This window comes from Entelurus aequoreus, linkage group LG27, assembly GCF_033978785.1.
Source record: "Entelurus aequoreus isolate RoL-2023_Sb linkage group LG27, RoL_Eaeq_v1.1, whole genome shotgun sequence".
Classification (NCBI taxonomy): Eukaryota; Metazoa; Chordata; class Actinopteri; order Syngnathiformes; family Syngnathidae; genus Entelurus; species Entelurus aequoreus.
The window spans coordinates 13,501,400-13,518,899 of record NC_084757.1 but is presented as its reverse complement, the minus strand read 5'-3'; the positions used below and the strand labels follow the sequence as shown (position 1 = coordinate 13,518,899).

At 39.1% G+C, this 17,500-nt stretch overlaps 2 protein-coding genes across 2 annotated transcripts in view; both read left to right on the top strand.

The window, feature by feature from the left end:
• pak2b (p21 protein (Cdc42/Rac)-activated kinase 2b) overlaps positions 1 to 11,759 on the top strand; it is a 23,311-nt gene extending 11,552 nt beyond the window's left edge. The window contains exons 9-15 of the mRNA XM_062039558.1: positions 2,904 to 2,952; positions 3,043 to 3,155; positions 3,239 to 3,356; positions 3,433 to 3,532; positions 3,614 to 3,810; positions 10,736 to 10,873; positions 10,945 to 11,759. Of these exons, the coding sequence (XP_061895542.1) occupies positions 2,904 to 2,952; positions 3,043 to 3,155; positions 3,239 to 3,356; positions 3,433 to 3,532; positions 3,614 to 3,810; positions 10,736 to 10,873; positions 10,945 to 11,031 (802 nt within the window). The 3' untranslated portion in view covers positions 11,032 to 11,759. The remainder of the gene's footprint in view (positions 1 to 2,903; positions 2,953 to 3,042; positions 3,156 to 3,238; positions 3,357 to 3,432; positions 3,533 to 3,613; positions 3,811 to 10,735; positions 10,874 to 10,944) is intronic.
• Positions 11,760 to 12,047: 288 nt separating this feature from the next.
• rpp21 (ribonuclease P 21 subunit) overlaps positions 12,048 to 17,500 on the top strand; it is a 6,214-nt gene continuing 761 nt past the window's right edge. The window contains exons 1-4 of the mRNA XM_062039305.1: positions 12,048 to 12,214; positions 12,305 to 12,405; positions 14,555 to 14,637; positions 14,700 to 14,834. Coding sequence (XP_061895289.1) covers positions 12,158 to 12,214; positions 12,305 to 12,405; positions 14,555 to 14,637; positions 14,700 to 14,834 — 376 coding nt within the window. The 5' untranslated portion in view covers positions 12,048 to 12,157. The remainder of the gene's footprint in view (positions 12,215 to 12,304; positions 12,406 to 14,554; positions 14,638 to 14,699; positions 14,835 to 17,500) is intronic.

Here is a 17,500-nt window from a genome sequence, read left to right as displayed (position 1 = left end):
TTTTTTGGGGGGGGTTTATGAACTCAGGAAGTATGTCCCTGTTGGACATTATTACCAACATATGACTGTGACAACTTAGTAATAGATTGATACCTAAATTTGTAGTAACGTGTCCAAACAACAGAAGAATAAGCGCTAATTACATTTTAACAGAAGTGTAGATAGAACATGTTACAACATAAAGTAAGCAGATATTAACAGTAAATGAACGAGCTGATTAATAATCCATTTTCTCCCGCTTGTCCCTCATAATTTTGTCGAAGTAATACAATGGGAAATTACACAATATGTTACTGTATATGTCAGCAGCCAAGTTAGGTGCCTTTGTAACCCGTTGTAACCCGTTTGCTTACTTACTACTAAAAGAGAAGATGTCTAGCATCTTATTTAATGCCAAAATTGTTCTTTGATTGCAAAAATAAAGGTATGTTTAATGTATAAGATTTTCTGTTAAAATAAAGCCGATAATGACAATTTTGTGGTCCTTTTTATTTCGAAAAGGATCAAAATACATTTTGGTCCCGGGACAACCCTAGGAAAGAGGATAATTCAATTAATCAATCAATGTTTACTTATATAGCCCTAAATCACGAGTGTCTCAAAGGGCTGCACAAGCCACAACGACAATTCCGAAATGTAAAAATGTATTTGATATAACAAGGTTTTTTTTGTTTTTTTCTTTCAATTTAATGATTCAGCGTCAACCCACCTGTTTTTCCCAGGAAAATCCCGCCCCTTCTCTTTCTGGCTGGAAAATGTGTTGTGTTTTTAACCTTAAGGAGCAACACTCTTTATTGACATGCCAGCACGCATGAGACCGCACAGAATACAGTGCCAGAGATCCCATATTTAGCCCAATGAGTACCACAATAACGATAGTATGCCCATTACGTCGATCACAAGCTACTGGTCGATCATGGAGGGTGTGTCAGTCGATCGCCAGCCAGGCATTAAAAAAATAGACCTAAAAATTAGCGATCATCAATCTTCACCAAGACGTCACTTTCGTCACTTGATTGACATTCACGGCACCCGAGGGTCTTGTGAGATGACGCCGGCTGCTGCCAGATCAGTATTAAGAAAAAATGACCGACAGGTAGGCGGGAAACACTTTTTATTTCAACAGACTTACCTGACGTCAAAACTCTAAAGACTGACTGCACAGTTCCTATCTTCACAATAAAAGCCCTGCTTCATCCTGCCTGTGCTAACAAAATAAGTGTCTCAGAAAGCTGGCGTGCACAAGCTAGCAAGCTACAGAGTTTGCCGCCAATGTATTTCTTGTAAAGTGTATAAAAGGAGTATGGAAGCTGGACAAATAAGATGCCAAAAACCAACCACTTTCATGTGGTATTGGACAGAAAGGAGGACTTTTTTTCTCCTCCATTTGAAAATGTGGACGTTATCATCACTACTGTCTGATTCCTATCAATGCAAGTCATCAGAATCAGGCAATACACCAACTTATATTCTTGTCTTCATGAAAGAAAGGAATTTATATGTGTTAAACATGCTTGTATTATCATTAAAAACCTTTTAACTTGTTAACAAAAACGTCTCTTTCATAAATAAATAACATCAAATGATATATATGAATGAATTAGATCCCCTCGACTTGGTCAATTGAAAAGTAGCTCGCCTGCAGAAAAACTGTGGGCACCCCTGGTATAAATGTAATTTAAATGGAATAGTATATAAATTGTGGACGTTAAATGGGATTAGGTTAGAAAGAAAAGAAAAAGAAACAAAAGGACAGCTTGTGATCATGTAGTGCAAATAAAATGTAAAAACAATAACAGCAAACCAAATAAAAGCCCTCGTTATTTTATGTTAAAATTATAGATGTCCGATAATATCGGACTGCCGATATTATCGGCCGATAAATGCTTTAAAATGTAATATCGGAAATTATCGGTATCGGTTTCAAAATTCTCAATATCAGTTTCAAAAAGTAAAATTTATGACTTCTTAAAACGCCGCTGTGTACACGGACGTAGAGAGAAGTACAGAGCGCCAATAAACCTTAAAGGCACTGCCTTTGCGTGCCGGCCCAGTCACATAATATCTACGGCTTTTCACACACACAAATTAATGCAAGGCATACTTGGTCAACAGCCATACAGGTCACACTGAGGGTGACCGTACAAACAACTTTAACACTGTTACAAATACGCGCCACACTGTGAACCCACACCAAACAAGAATGACAAACACATTTCGGGAGAACATCTGATCCGTAACACAACAGAACAAATACCCAGAACCCCTTGCAGCACTAATTCTTCCGGGACGCTACAATATACACCCCCGCTACCCCCTATCTCCCCCGCCCCCAACCCCGCCCACCTCAACCTTCTCATGCTCTCTCAGGGAGAGCATGTCCCAAATTCCAAACTGCTGTTTTGAGGCATGTTAAAAAAATAATGCACTTTGTGACTTCAATAATAAATATGGCAGTGCCATGTTGCCATTTTTTTCCATAACTTGAGTTGATTTATTTTGGAAAACCTTGTTACATTGTTTAATGCATCCAGCGGGGCATCCCAACAAAATTAGGCATAATAATGTGTTAATTCCACGACTGTATATATCTGTATCGGTTGAATCGGTAATTAAGAGTTGGAAAATATCGGATATCGGCAAAAAAGCCATTATCGGACATCTCTAGTTAAAATGCAAATATTGACAGGTTTGCTCAGGTTCCTCTTCAAATGTAGCTACTGCCGTCTTGTGGAGTTAACTGTATCCGGAGGTTGCCTACAGCCACAATAGTTAATACCTCTGTTATGAGATGACACCCGGCAGTTATTTGCTTTTGTAGACCCTTTTGTAGCCTTTATTTAAATAATTACTTGGATTATTTGCGTTATGTAATTGCATCGTGGTTGGCTCTCCTTTCACAGGGCTTCTGGAACAGTCTTCACCGCCATTGATGTTGCCACAGGACAGGAGGTAATTCAAGCGGCTGACAAATGACCTCAATTTAGGTTTATTAATTGTTATACTTTTAACGTTGTTATTTCCTTTGTCGGCTTTTCGCAGGTGGCCATTAAACAGATCAACCTCCAGAAGCAGCCCAAGAAGGAGCTCATCATCAATGAGATTCTCGTCATGAAGGAGCTGAAGAACCCCAACATTGTCAACTTCCTCGACAGGTGAGGTCCAACACTTGATCAAAAATAAAAATGTTGTTGTTTATATGTTTGGAGCACCATGTGACTATGTGTGTGTGTGTCAGTTTCTTGATGGGAGAGGAGCTGTTTGTGGTAATGGAGTACCTGGCAGGCGGCTCGCTCACCGACGTCGTCACGGAAACGTGCATGGATGAAGCCCAGATAGCGGCCGTCTGCAGAGAGGTGCGCTCACAAACACTTTTAAGGTCCTGTAGTAAATATAAAAACAAGTAGTTTAACTCTAATCGTCCGTCTGTAGTGTTTGCAAGCTTTGGACTTCCTGCACGCAAACCAGGTTATCCACAGAGACATTAAAAGTGACAACGTGCTGCTCGGCATGGACGGCTCCGTCAAGCTCAGTGAGTTGTGCATTTTGATAACGAAGAGAAAGCTTGATCATGGCGACTAACTGACATTCCTGCCGTTTCTTCTATCTGCAGCTGACTTCGGGTTCTGCGCCCAGATCACTCCCGAGCAGAGCAAGCGCAGCACCATGGTGGGCACGCCCTACTGGATGGCCCCCGAGGTGGTGACTCGCAAAGCTTACGGGCCTAAAGTGGACATCTGGTCGCTGGGCATCATGGCCATTGAGATGGTCGAAGGCGAGCCACCCTATCTGAACGAGAACCCTCTACGGGTGAGTGCTAGCACATTTTATCGGAATTTTAAGCGAGTCGTGGGCTCCAGAAGTACCGTTTTTTTTTTTTTTTATTAAATCAACATAAAAAACACAATATACAGTCATTCACACAAAAGGGGTTGTTTCTTTCTGTTATTAAATTTCTGGTTCCTACAATATAGAACAATACAGTCTGCAAGGGATACAGACAGTCCTTGGAGCACACATGATTGTGTGTGCTGCTGGTCCACTAACTATTTTTTATGTAATTGTTTTTATATTGTTTTACTTTCTTTTTTATTCAAGAAAACGTTTTTTATTTATCTATCTTTTATTTTATTTTTCTAAAAAGGACCTTATCTTCACCAGACCAGGTTGTCAATGAAATTAGATTGTTTAAAGGGTTCTTAAAACCAGGTCCAGTCCAGGTTGGGCTCAGCAACACACACCTCCATTCATGCACACTGAAAATTAGGGAACACAACAGATTGCATACAATCTATAAACAAAATTACATTTTCAAAATAAGCATTTATGTACAGTCCAGATTATGTCCAGGTCGGGCTCAGCAACACACACCTTCATTTATGTACACTCAAATTAGGGAACACAACAACAGATTCAGTGTTTCCATAAACTGCCAAGATACCTGTGGCGGTGGGGGCGTGGCTATGGGCGTGGTCACATGACATCTTCGAGTAATTTGCATCATTTACTACAATGATATGATTTTCTCTCAAACGGCTCAAAAAATGTATACTTACTAATTAATAACAACAGTTTTTTTTAAACGTCCATCCATCCATCCATTTTACAATATAATTACAACACTTTATGTACATATTTATATACAGATTTGAACAATAAGTTATTCACTGAAATATATTTATTAATTGTGATTCTTACAAAAAATATATCTTATAAAATATAAAAGCTCAAATGTTTCTTAAAGCTCTGCCCCTTTAATTAGTGCATGCTAAATAATTTAACTTTAGCCTACTACTACAACCATATTATTTACCAGCAACATAAAGTGAAACAGAGGCAGAGGTGTCCTGCCACAGTCAGTAACAAATAAACAGAAAACAGTAGTGGTCAAATACAAATAAGGCAACAAGAGAAGTATCCTACACTTCTCTTTTGTAAAGTAAATCTGAACAGCCTATATGGGCATCTACATCAACTATATGATTTGCCTGAGAAGCTGGACAGGACAAAAAATATATATATATTTCGTGGCGGGCCGCCACAAATAAATGAATGTGTGGGAAACACTGAGATTACATATAATCTATAAAGAAAATTACATTTTCAAAAATAAGCCTTTGAGGACTTCCCATCTTTTTTTATGTTTTTTGGCATCATTATCGTTTTCAACCATATAACTTTCTAAAGTTAAAAAATACTGAATAAATGTTTTAAAGAAAGTAATACTAAGTGAATATATGTTTTTGGCCTTAAAAATAAACCTTTTACCGAGTACTATAATTAAATTGACTAAATCATGACTGTCAATGAACTCTCCTAAAATAACAGAAACCACATCAAGCTTCATAAACAAACCAATCCAGAAGTACCGTTTTTTCCGGACCATAGAGCGCACCGGATTATAAGGCGGACTGCTGATGAGCGGGTCTAGTCAGGTCTATTTTCATACAAAAGGCACACCGGATTATAGGCCGCATTAAAGGGGTCATATTATTATTATTTTTTCTAAATGTGAAACACTTCCTTGTGGTCTACATAACATGTAATGGTGGTTCTTTGGTCAAAATGTTGCATAGATTAAGTTTTACAGATCATCTTCGAGACTCTTTCTGACAGTCGCTTCGGAATGCGCCGTTTTGTTGGCGGTCTTATTGACGACAGTGTCTTTTCTCCGTCATCTTTGTTGTAGCGGTGTAGCGTGCAAGGACGGGAGTGGAAGAAGTGTCAAAAGATGGAGCTAACTGTTTTAATGACATTCAGACTTTACTTCAATCAATAACGGAGCAGCATCTCCTCATCCGTGGCTCACTAGTGCAACAATGTGTCCCGTGAAAAACCGTCCGACCGGAACTCTCTCATAACTAAAGTTCCTTGGGTGAATAATGTAAACTCACTACACCGGTATGTTTTAGCGCTTCCATGGCGAGTTTACTGACAGATATAAGTAAGAACTTTACACTACTTTATATTAGGGCTGCAACTAACGATTAATTTGATAATCGATTAATCTGTCGATTATTACTTCGATTAATCGATTAATAATCGGATGAAAGAGACAAACTACATTTCTGTCCTTACCAGTATTTTATTGAAAAAACCCAGCATACTGGCACCATACTTATTTTGATTATTGTTTCTCAGCTGTTTGTACATGTTGCAGTTTATAAATAAAGGTTTATTTTTATTATATATTTTTTTTAAATATTTTTTTTATTTTATTTTTTTTGAAAAGCCTCTGCGCATAGCATAGATCCAACGAATCGATGACTAAATTAATCGGCAACTGTTTTTATAATCGATTTTAATCGATTTAATCAATTAGTTGTTGCAGCCCTACTTTATATTAGAAATGACAACAGCGGAGGATGAATGTCCCATAACAAGAAGGTAGACAAAAAGAAAAAGCTTATCGACTACGGTGGCGGATGCGTGAACATTTTCAGGACTTATGCAGATCCCAAATACACATCAACAGGTACCAGAAGGTAAGAAAAGTTGATTTTGCATTATTTTGCGAAACAAAACACCAGATAATATGTCTGCTAATGGGTGCTATTTTGCAGTCCTTATACACACACCATAATAATAATTGTATGTCTGACTACAGTAGCCGAAATTCGCCGAAAATCCATCTAGGTGTGTGGCTTCTTAGCTTACCAAAGTCGTAATAAAACATTTTGACAGATTTCTGAGCGCCGTGTGCAATGTTCTATATTCCCAATGGAACATTTAATGTTTTGGTGTTGGTTACTGGCGTCCTATTGTAGTCTATAAGTATCTCTTATGTGTGACCACCATCTATTGGTCACACTTGTCATTACACCATGCACCAAATAAAACTACTTTGAGGTTGGTAAGCACAACCAGAATTAATCCGTACATTAGGTGCACCGGTTTATAAGGCGCACTGTCGATTTTTGAGAAAATGAAAGGATTTTAAGTGCACCTTATAGTCCGGTAAATACGGTATTTGAACAGCGCTAGTTTTTGTGACCTTTGCCTTTATACACCAACACAATTTACTTAAAATAAAAGTGTAGACCTTTAGTTTTAATTAAACAAATATGACATTTACTATTAAGGAATTACAGTCATATTATGCAGAGGTGTGGAAGACATATTGTAATGATGTGTGTAACGATATAGTAGGGATGTAACCATATGAGAATTTCATTACACGGTTATTGTGACCAAAATGATCACGGTTATCATTATTATTGTGGAAAGTTCTCAAAAAGCTTTTTAAACGTAACTAAAATATAGCCTATACCAGACCTGGGCAAATTAAGGCCTGTTAAGCTTTTCAATCTGGCCCGCCGGACATTCCCAAATATTTTTTTTTAGATCTTTTAAGATAGAAACAATAGCTGCCATTATGATGTGCAGTGATGTTTTCAAATGACCGGAATTCTTGAACTATACAACGTATTTTAGTGGTTAGAATCTGCGCTTTTGCATGATATACTAGTTACTATGGTAATCTACGTCACAGCAGCTCAGACGAGGCACCAAGCAGTGTGGGAGCGTTTCCACAGAGTGATTCCAGAGGGGCCAGCCTGAAATGCGAGTGTCAGGGACAGACGCGGAAGGAGATTTTTACAACAGAGTTCTAAATCTTAGTGATATATCAGATTGTAGGTGGGGGTTTTTTTACCCTTTGCATTCATATTTCGCTGTGTTTGTTGCATTTTTGTTGTTTCGCTTGATTGTAAATAATGTCGATCGAGAGAGGGGGTGACGTTTATATGTTGTCATTATTTAGTGTTTTATCCTTCATAGTTAATATTGTAAATCCCACATTCTTTATTTTCATGTACATTCTGGGTGTCTCATTCCAGTAAAAACTAGGGATGTCCGATAATGGCTTTTTGCCGATATCCGATATTGTCCAACTCTTAATTACCGATACCTATATCAACCGATACCGATATATACAGTCGTGGAATTAACACATTATTATGCCTAATTTGGACAACCAGGTATGGTGAAGATAAGGTCCTTTTAAAAAATAAAAAAAATAAGAAATATATTAAAAACATTTTCTTGAATAAAAAAGAAAGTAAAACAATATAAAAACAGTTACATAGAAACTAGTAATTAATGAAAATGAGTAAAATTAACTGTTAAAAGTTAGTACTATTAGTGGACCAGCAGCACGCACAATCATGTGTGCTTACGGACTGTATCCCTTGCAGACTGTATTGATATATATTGGTATATAATGTAGGAACCAGAATATTAATAACAGAAAGAAACAACCCTTTTGTGTGAATGAGTGTAAATGGGGGAGGGAGGTTTTTGGGGTTGGTGCACTAATTGTAAGTGTATCTTGTGTTTTTTATGTTGATTTAATAAAAAATAAATAAAAACGATACTGATAGTACAAAAACCGATACCGATCATTTCCGATATTACATTTTAAAGCATTTATCGGCCGATATTATCGGACATTTAAAATTCCATTCCGTTTTTTAAGGCGGTCTGGCATAATGTTTTCAGCATTCAATCAGACATTATTGTGAGTTTTTGTAACAGTGTTCCTGAAAATCAGATATACTGGCCCCCAGACATATTTTTTTCTCTAAATTTGCCCCCCCCTCCAGTCAAAATAATTGCCCAGGCCTGGCCTATACAGTACTGCCATCTAATGTCTTGGAAGTGCAACCAGTTTGCAAATTTGAAATTTTATTATCAAACAATTAACATTAACACTTACAAAAGTACCTTAAATTGGTACTGTTGAGTACTGGTATGGACTCCCAGGTACCGTGAATTGGTACCGTATCGGTTCAAATGTGAATGTTACCCATCCCAAAGTAAAAGATATAAAGTGAATACTAACTGACAAAAACTTTCAAAACTTCCAAAGAAATTACATTTTGGTGCCAGCTGATCTTCGTTCATTGCCACACTTGGCCCTTTGGTTGTGATAAAGTGATAAAATATGTAACATGTATGTTACTCTAATAAAGCACTGTACAAGTACTAAGTAAAACAGTGAATGATATGTCTGGGCTAGATCAGAAGAAACTAAACTTGGCTCTAAGAATGGAGAGTAATGGAGACTGAACACAGGAGTTAAGTTTAAGTGGTACCAAATTATATTAAAGAATAATAGGAAAAATAAACAAACAAACATTAAACATGTAAATTCGAATGGCCATTCACATATTCAACAATTCACAAAACGTTCAGTATTTACAATATCAGTGTACTTGATTCAGTCCTTGTTTTCTACCAATGATGGTATAAGCGCAACACGAGTTCAGAGTTCATTAAACGGGCCCTGCAAAGTCCACGTTGTGGTGGCAGTGTCCAGAGGGGTTTTAGTGAAGGGACGGGGGAAAAGTGAATGTTCAGGAGGACCGCAATAAACACGTTGCGTTTTGGTAAAAAAAAGGGGAAAACAGAGGGCGGCTGCTGAGGAGCCTCCTACCAGCCCGGGGCTCGGTTGGGTGGATTTAGTTCAGTTCAGGTGGTTCGGTTCCAGGCATAAAGCTTCAGACTCTAGTTCAGGGGCCGTATTTATCAAGCTTCTTAGAATTACTCCTAAGAAGTCTGCTAAGAGTTGACTTAAGAGTAAATAAATTATTCGCTGAAAGCTGCATTTAAAAGTTAGTTATCAAGCGTCTTACTCACACTTTCAGCGAAGTGTAGGACTGAATCTTAAGTGTCACACTCAGAGCTGAATTACGACATTACTATGTGCCGTAAACGGAATTCTAGGTGATGTAATTTCTGTGTCCATAGAAATGACCAATCACGGAAGGGAATCCCTTGGCTAAGAATAAAGAAATATCTTAGAAATATTTAAGTGGACAATGGGAGTGTATATTTTGACAATAAACTACAAAATAATACAAAACAAACTAGTCCCCGCCCCCACTCACGCTACCGCTCCCTCTCCTCTCTCGCCCACACACTCACTGACGTCACTCACCTCACATGCTGTCACCTATTAAAGAGCCACACACACACATACGCTACTCTCATAACATTTTCTTTCCAATTCATTAATTAGGCAACTAATTTGAAACTGGTATGGGGGGCTCTATATATACTAGCCCACTGCAGCCACATACAGAAATCAACAAGGAATCTAAAATTATTAAATCTGTGACAAAAATAATACCCGCTCTGTCTAAATGATACCGTTTGATCAGCTGCTCGTCATCAAACAAAGCCACGACATCCTTCCGCTCCCTGAACGTTCGCGCACGTCTCTCTCGCCTCAGTGCCATCCCCTGCTGGCAACTCCTAACCACTTAAGACACCTCTGAAGGTCTCTTAAATATCGTGGAGAGTAGGAGTGATTCTTAGACTTAAGAAAGTTGATAAATAGCTTTTATTCTTAAGTTTGAGAGTAGAACTAAATTTCGCAAATTCTCAGGACTTAAATGTAAAATGGCACTCTAAGACACTTGATAAATACGGCCCCAGGGCTCTAAGCTCGCCATCCAACCTGGCCTGTATAAAAGGGCAGGACCAGTCAAGTTTCCAGTGCGCACACAAAAGAAAATACATTCAAATACTAAATAATACTACTGTATTCAAGTAGCAAAGTATATTCGATTTCCTAATTCACACCTTTTATCCAGAACTGCAACAAAACGTAACGGGCTCTACCTGGAAATTGGTTTTCTACCGCACTAAAACAAAGTACTCTCCTGGTCATAATTCCATTCAAGTGAGCAAAATCCTGAAATGTGCACTCTTTTTGGTTGGTGTTGTGCAGGCCTTGTATCTGATCGCCACCAACGGCACCCCTGAGCTCCAGAACCCGGAGAAGCTGTCTCCGGTCTTCAGAGATTTCCTCAACCGCTGCCTGGAGATGGACGTGGAGAGGAGAGGCGGCGGCAAAGAGCTCTTGCAGGTTGGCAACGCTTCCTAGTTCAAGCTAATCGTCAAAGCTACAAAACTTAGTGAGTGTCTCCTCCTACGCAGCATCCCTTCCTGAAGCTGGCCAAGCCCCTGTCGAGCCTCACGCCGCTCATCCTGGCCGCCAAGGAGGCCATGAAAGGCAATCGTTAGGAAGCCACGCTGTGCACACCCAAACACACACTTTGTCACACAAACACAACGCCAACTGTTTCCATTTAGTGCCAGAAATAGGCCGAGCAGCCTTAAAAACGACAAAAAAAGCCAAGACAAAACCTCACTGTGAAGAAGACCAAAAATGAAGAGCATGACCCCTCCGCCCCTACAACACCCACCATCGCTGATCCAGACGAACTCCGACCTTCTCCGACGAGACAAAGTGCTTCCTCTCAGTCGGGCATCTCTCGGTGACACGACAGGACCGGCCTTGTATTCAACTTGCAATGAAGAAGATGCCTCGTTCTAGTTTTGTTTTAATTGTTATTGTTTAATCAGCTGCCTTAAAAAAAACGCAAAAAAAAAAAAAATGTTGCCTAATGTATTGTTGATTTGTCAACCTATGATTTTTACTACCTTTTTTTGTGTCATTTTACCTTCTCAGCGTTGTCAGTGTCTTAGCTATTTTGATACTTGAATTTCATACAGGTGTCCCCCTTATCACTTTTTAATGAACATTTCACCGGACTGCTTTTTTTTAAAGAACCATTTCAGTGGATCACAATCAAGATTGTGTCAATGACTTTTTTTAAATTTTATTTCCACACCTGACAGACCTACTGTGCCACATTTAGACCCTATATATAAGAGGTGCACCTTACAGGCAAATTTAAGTTTAGATTGACAGGGTTTATATTTTCCTCTTTATTGTTGATAATAAAAAGTGAAACTTGTATTCTGAGGTATGTTTATAATGTGTGTGTGAGTGATGACTATTGGTTGACCAGCAATGTTGTTCAAATAATTAAACCTCATCACTATATCATATAAATTAGAAACAGCCGTACTTGATGATATTTTATTGTTTTATTTGTGCATTTTTTCTTTAAAGTAAAAAATACTTACATTTTATTGTCACGGACCGGAAGTTGTTGAAAAACCTTTATTGTAAAAGTAAAACAAATACCCGGATGTCACAGACCGGAAGTTGTTAAAAAACCTTTACTCTAAAAGTAAAACAAATACCCGGATGCCACGGACCGGAAGTTGTTGAAAAACGCCGACGACACGACGAAACGAGGCTCAAACACCGATTTAAACTAAATGTGTCTATTTACGCATAATGGCCAAGCCTTTTAAAGACAAAGAAGCATATCTCAGACTTAATTACCTCTACCAGGTAAGCTTAAACACGTTTTAGACAACCGGTTAGCAGGCTATGCTAGCAGCCGCTTTGCTAACGCGTGTCCATGTTATTTTACTTTGCCAGGCTGCTCATTGTGTCCTCTCTCAAAACCCGGAGAACGTCGAGTTGGCCCGTTTCTACTGTTTCACTCAGCGCACCGTTGCAAGACGCCTCGTACTACGGCAGTAAGTTGGCACGAGATAAAGCCAAAATTGTAAATTGGGGTTGGTTTTATTTTGAAAAGCTTCAAGGCGTATGACGTCACTTCCTCCAAGGCATGACTTTGGTTTAGTGATGTCCAAAGTGTGGCCAGGGAGACATTTGCGGCCTTCCTATTGAGTTTTTTTTTGGCCCGTAACATATAGTCGAAATAAAATCGACAAAAAAACAGCAGTAAAAATGTAAGAAAGAAGGGTAAAAAGGTGTAATGTTATGGAAAAGCTGAAATGTTGATTCACATAATAATTCCCTTATTTGTCCACAACACATTTTGTTTTTAAATATACATATATGATTTATGTTTTTTGCATTTTTTAACAACATTACGATTTACGAAAAGTATGTGGCTCTTGGTGGGAAACGTTTAGACACCCCTGGTTTAGCTGTTCTGTCTGGACACGACATTAGGAAAACCAGCCCAATGTCATGTAATTTTGTTAAAAATGTGTGTCTTTTACAAAGTTAAAGCTCAACTTTGACCAACAAAACACATTTCAAATGTGTAGTACAGTTGTACCTTGATTTACAAACTTAATTGGTTTTTCACCATGGTGCCTGAATCAAAAAGTTTGTATAGTGAAGCATAGGTCCCAATAAGAACCCATGTAAGCATGAATAATTGGTTCTATTTTAGTAATTATTTGACTAAAATAGGGACTTTATGTGTATGTATGTATGTATGTATATATATATATATATATATATATATATATATATATATATATATATATATATATATATATATATATATATATATATATATATATATATTATATATAATGTGTGTGTGTGTGTGTGTCCAAAACCAGTGAAGTTGGCACATTGTGTAAATGGTAATTAAAAAAAGAATACAATTATTTGCCAATCCTTTTCAACTTATATTTCATTGAATAGACTGCAAAGACAAGATATTTAATGTTCCAACTAGGGCTGCAACTAACAACTAATTTGATAATCGATTAATCTGTCTATTATTTATTCGATTAATCGATTAATAATCGGATAAAAGAGACAAACTACATTTCTATCCTTCCCAGTATTTTATTGGGGGAAAAAACAGCATACTGGCACCATACTTATTTTGATTATTGTTTCTCAGCTGTTTGTAAATGTTGCAGTTTATAAATAAAGGTTTACAAAAAATTAAAAAAAGACAAAAAGTACCCTCTGCGCATGCGCATAGCATAGATCCAACGAATCGATGACTAAATTAATTGCCAACTATTTTTATATTTGATTTTAATCGTTTTAATCGATTAGTTGTTGCAGCCCTAGTTCCAACTGAGAAACGTAAGTTGTTTTTTTGCAAATAATCATTAACTTAGAATTTAATGGCAGCAACACATTGCAAAAAAGTTGGCACTGGGGCATGTTTACCACTGTGTTACATGGCCTTTCCTTTTAACAACACTCAGTAAACATTTGGGAACTGAGGAGACCAATTTTTGAAGCTTTTCATGTGGAATTCTTTCCCATTCTTGCTTGATGTACAGCTTGAGTTGTTCAAAAGTCTCCGTTGTGGTATTTTAGGCTTCATAAAGCGCCACAAATTTTCAATGGGAGACAGGTCTGGACTACAGGCAGGCCAGTCTAGTACCTGCACACTTTTACTATGAAGCCACACTGTTGTAACACGTGGCTTGGCATTGTCTTGCTGAAATAAGCAGGGGCGTCCATGAAAAAGACGCTGCTTGGATGGCAACATGTGTTGCTCCAAAACCTGTATTAATGGTGCCTTCACGGAAGTGTACAAAACCCAAAACCAGTGAAGTCGGCACGTTGTGTAAATGGTAAATAAAAACAGAATACAATGATTTGCTAATCCTTTTCAACTTATATTCAATTGAATGGACTGCAAAGACAAGATATTTAATGTTCAAACTGAGAAACTAAATAATTTTTATGCAAATAATCATTAACTTAGAATTCAATGGCAGCAGCACTTTGCAAAAAATTTGGCACAGGGGCATTTTTACAAATTTGACAAATAGAGGGGTTTTGTCAATTGAGGTTCCACTGTATAACCTTACAAAAATGGAGCATTATTCTCCCAATAAAAACAGATATTGTACTGAAATGAATCACTTTAATAAAACCAAGCCTTTTTTTTCACAGGGACCCATCAGTGAAAAGAACATTGTGCAGGAAGTGTTGCTCTTTGCTCATCCCGGGTGTAACAGCAACAGTGAGACAACGAAGTAAGCCATATTTGATAAATGTACTCAGTTCTGTCAGAGTCACTGCCTCTCTTTCATGTTAGGAAAAAAAGGCAAGTCTCGCCGCACTGTGCTGCAGTGTCTCAGCTGTAAGCACACCAAGTCGCTACTGAACAACCCCGACCATTGCTTATGGGTGGACCGACCAGAAGCTCAGCTCGAGCATCAACAACAATCAGGTAATTAAGGCAGCAAACACCCCCGTTCAATTTATCATCACCCAGCACTGTACAAAACCCAAAACCAGTGAAGTTGGCACGTTGTGTTAATAAAAACAAAATACAATGATTTACAAATCCTTTTCAACTTGTATTCAATTGAATAGACTGCAAAGACAAGGTATTTAATGTTCCAACTGAGAAACTTTGTTATTTTTTGCAATTATTAGCTCATTTGGAATTTGATGCCTGCAACGTGTTTCAAAAAAGCTGGCACAAGTGGCAAAAAAGACTGAGAAAGTTGAGGAATGCTCATCAAACACTTATTTGGAACATCCCACGGGTGAACAGGCTAATTGGGAACAGGTGGGTGCCATGATTGGGTATAAAAGCAGCTTCCATGAAATGCTCAGTTATTCACAAACAAGGATGGGGCGAGGGTCACCACTTTGTGAACAAATGCGTGAGCAAATTGTCAAACAGTTTAAGAACAACATTTCTCAACGAGCCATTGCAAGGAATTTCGGGATTTCACCATCTACGGTCCGTAATATCATCAAAAGGTTCAGAGAATCTGGAGAAATCACTGCACGTTAGCGGCAAGGCCGAAAACCAACATTGAATGCCCGGGACCTTCGATCCGTCAGACGGTACTGCATCAAAAAGCGACATCAGTGTGTAAAGGATATCACCACATGGGCTCAGGAACACTTCAGAAAACCACTGTCAGTAACTACAGTTGGTCGCTACATCTGTAAGTGCAAGTTAAAACTGTATTATGCAAAGCGGAAGCCATTTATCAACAACACCCAGAAACGCCGCCGGTTTCGCTGGGCGCGAGCTCATCTAAGATGGACTGATGCAAAGTGGAAAAGTGTTCTGTGGTCTGACGAGTCCACATTTCAAATTGTTTTTGGAAACTGTGGACGTCATCATTATAGACGTCTCCAGGGATGTACGTGACAACAGGTGAATCTGGTGGCACGGGGTAATTTTTTTCCTCATTTTCAAGGGTTAACTCTGAATTTTCATGTATAAAATATCACAATTTTTGCCAGTTGGGGAGTTTTCACATGTTAATTGCCGTAAAAATGCGATGAAAGTGGGAGAATAACATTAAATACAATTTAATATTTTATTTGCTTTTGCTGCTCGGGCCCTAATTACTGTATTTTCCAGACCATAGGGCGCACTGAATTATAAGGCGCAGTGCCGATGAATGGTCTATTTTTTATCTTTTTTCATATATAAGGCGCATCGGATTATAGGGGGCATTAAAGGAGTCTTTTTTTTTTTTTTTTTTTTTTTTTTTTAATGAATGTAAAAGATTTCCTTGTGGTCTACATAACATGTAATGGTGGTTCTTTGGTCAAAATGTTGCATAGATGATGTTTTACAGATCATCTTCAAGCCGCTTTCTGACAGTCGCTTCAGGTCTTATTTATGTGGCTCACCTTCGATAGAATCTTCTCCCCGTCATCTTTCTTGTAGCGGTGTAGCGTGCAAGGACGGGAGTGGAAGAAGTGTCAAAAGATGGAGCTAACAGTTTTAATGACATTCAGACTTTACTTCCTTCAATAACGGAGCAGCATGTCCTCGTCCGGAAACAACAACACAGGAAATGTGTCCCGTGAAAAAACGTCCGACCAGAACCCTCTACTAACTGAAGTTCCTTGGGTGAATAATGTAAACTCACTACACCGGTATGTTTTAGCGCTTTCATGGCGAGTTTACTGACATAATTTGTTGAAAGGACTAGTTGGTACAATCCCTGGGGACTCTGCATGGCAGGGGTGTCCTCCTCCCTGAGCCAGGCTTGCACCTGACCGCATACCTAAGTGAGGCTAGGTGACACTGCTGGGAGGCTTTTCCACCATTGGGACACATCTTCAGTTGTGTGCCCCAGCGTCACGGGGTGTTTCGGCCCGGCTTACCACAAGACACCCTCTGCCGAGGAAGGGCCCACCCCAGGGTGATCAAATCCCTGGGTGTGTGTGTCCCATTAGGTGTTAGCCTTAGCAGCCCAGCTGGTGTCACTCCTCCTCAACCACAACCAATGGCTCGTCCTCTCTGCTGTGTTGGCCAGCTCTTTAATGGCCTGTCTGTGAGCCTGCCCCCTGACTCCAACCTCCCTAAGGAGCTTTGCTGTTGTGCTAGCTACAAAGCCCCTACAGCCCACCTCCACTGGGCGCACCCTTACCCTCCAGCCTCTGTCCTGTGCCTCAGCTGCAAGGTTGGAGTACTGCAGCTTCTTGCGTTCATACGCTTCTTCGATGGCATCCTCCCACGGAACTGTCAGTCCAATGATATAGACAATATGGCAGGTTTCAGACCATAGGACGAGGTCTGGACGCAGGGTGGTCGTTGCGATCGCCGGGGGGAAAATTAGCCTCTGATCTAAGTCGACTCGCATCTGCCAGTCCCTGGCTGCATTCAATGGGCTTAGATCAGGATTTGAAGGTCTTGTCTTCAGCTTTTCACCCTCCCGAACAAGTAGTGTAAAGTAAGAACTTTACACTACTTTATATTAGAAATGGCAACAGCGGAGGATGAATGTCACATAACAAGAAGATAGAGAAAAAGAAGAAGCTTATCGACTATGGTGTCCGCACAGACTACAAAGGCAGACTGCCGCAAATTTTCCGGATTTATGCAGATCCCTAAATACAGATCAACAGGTACCAGAG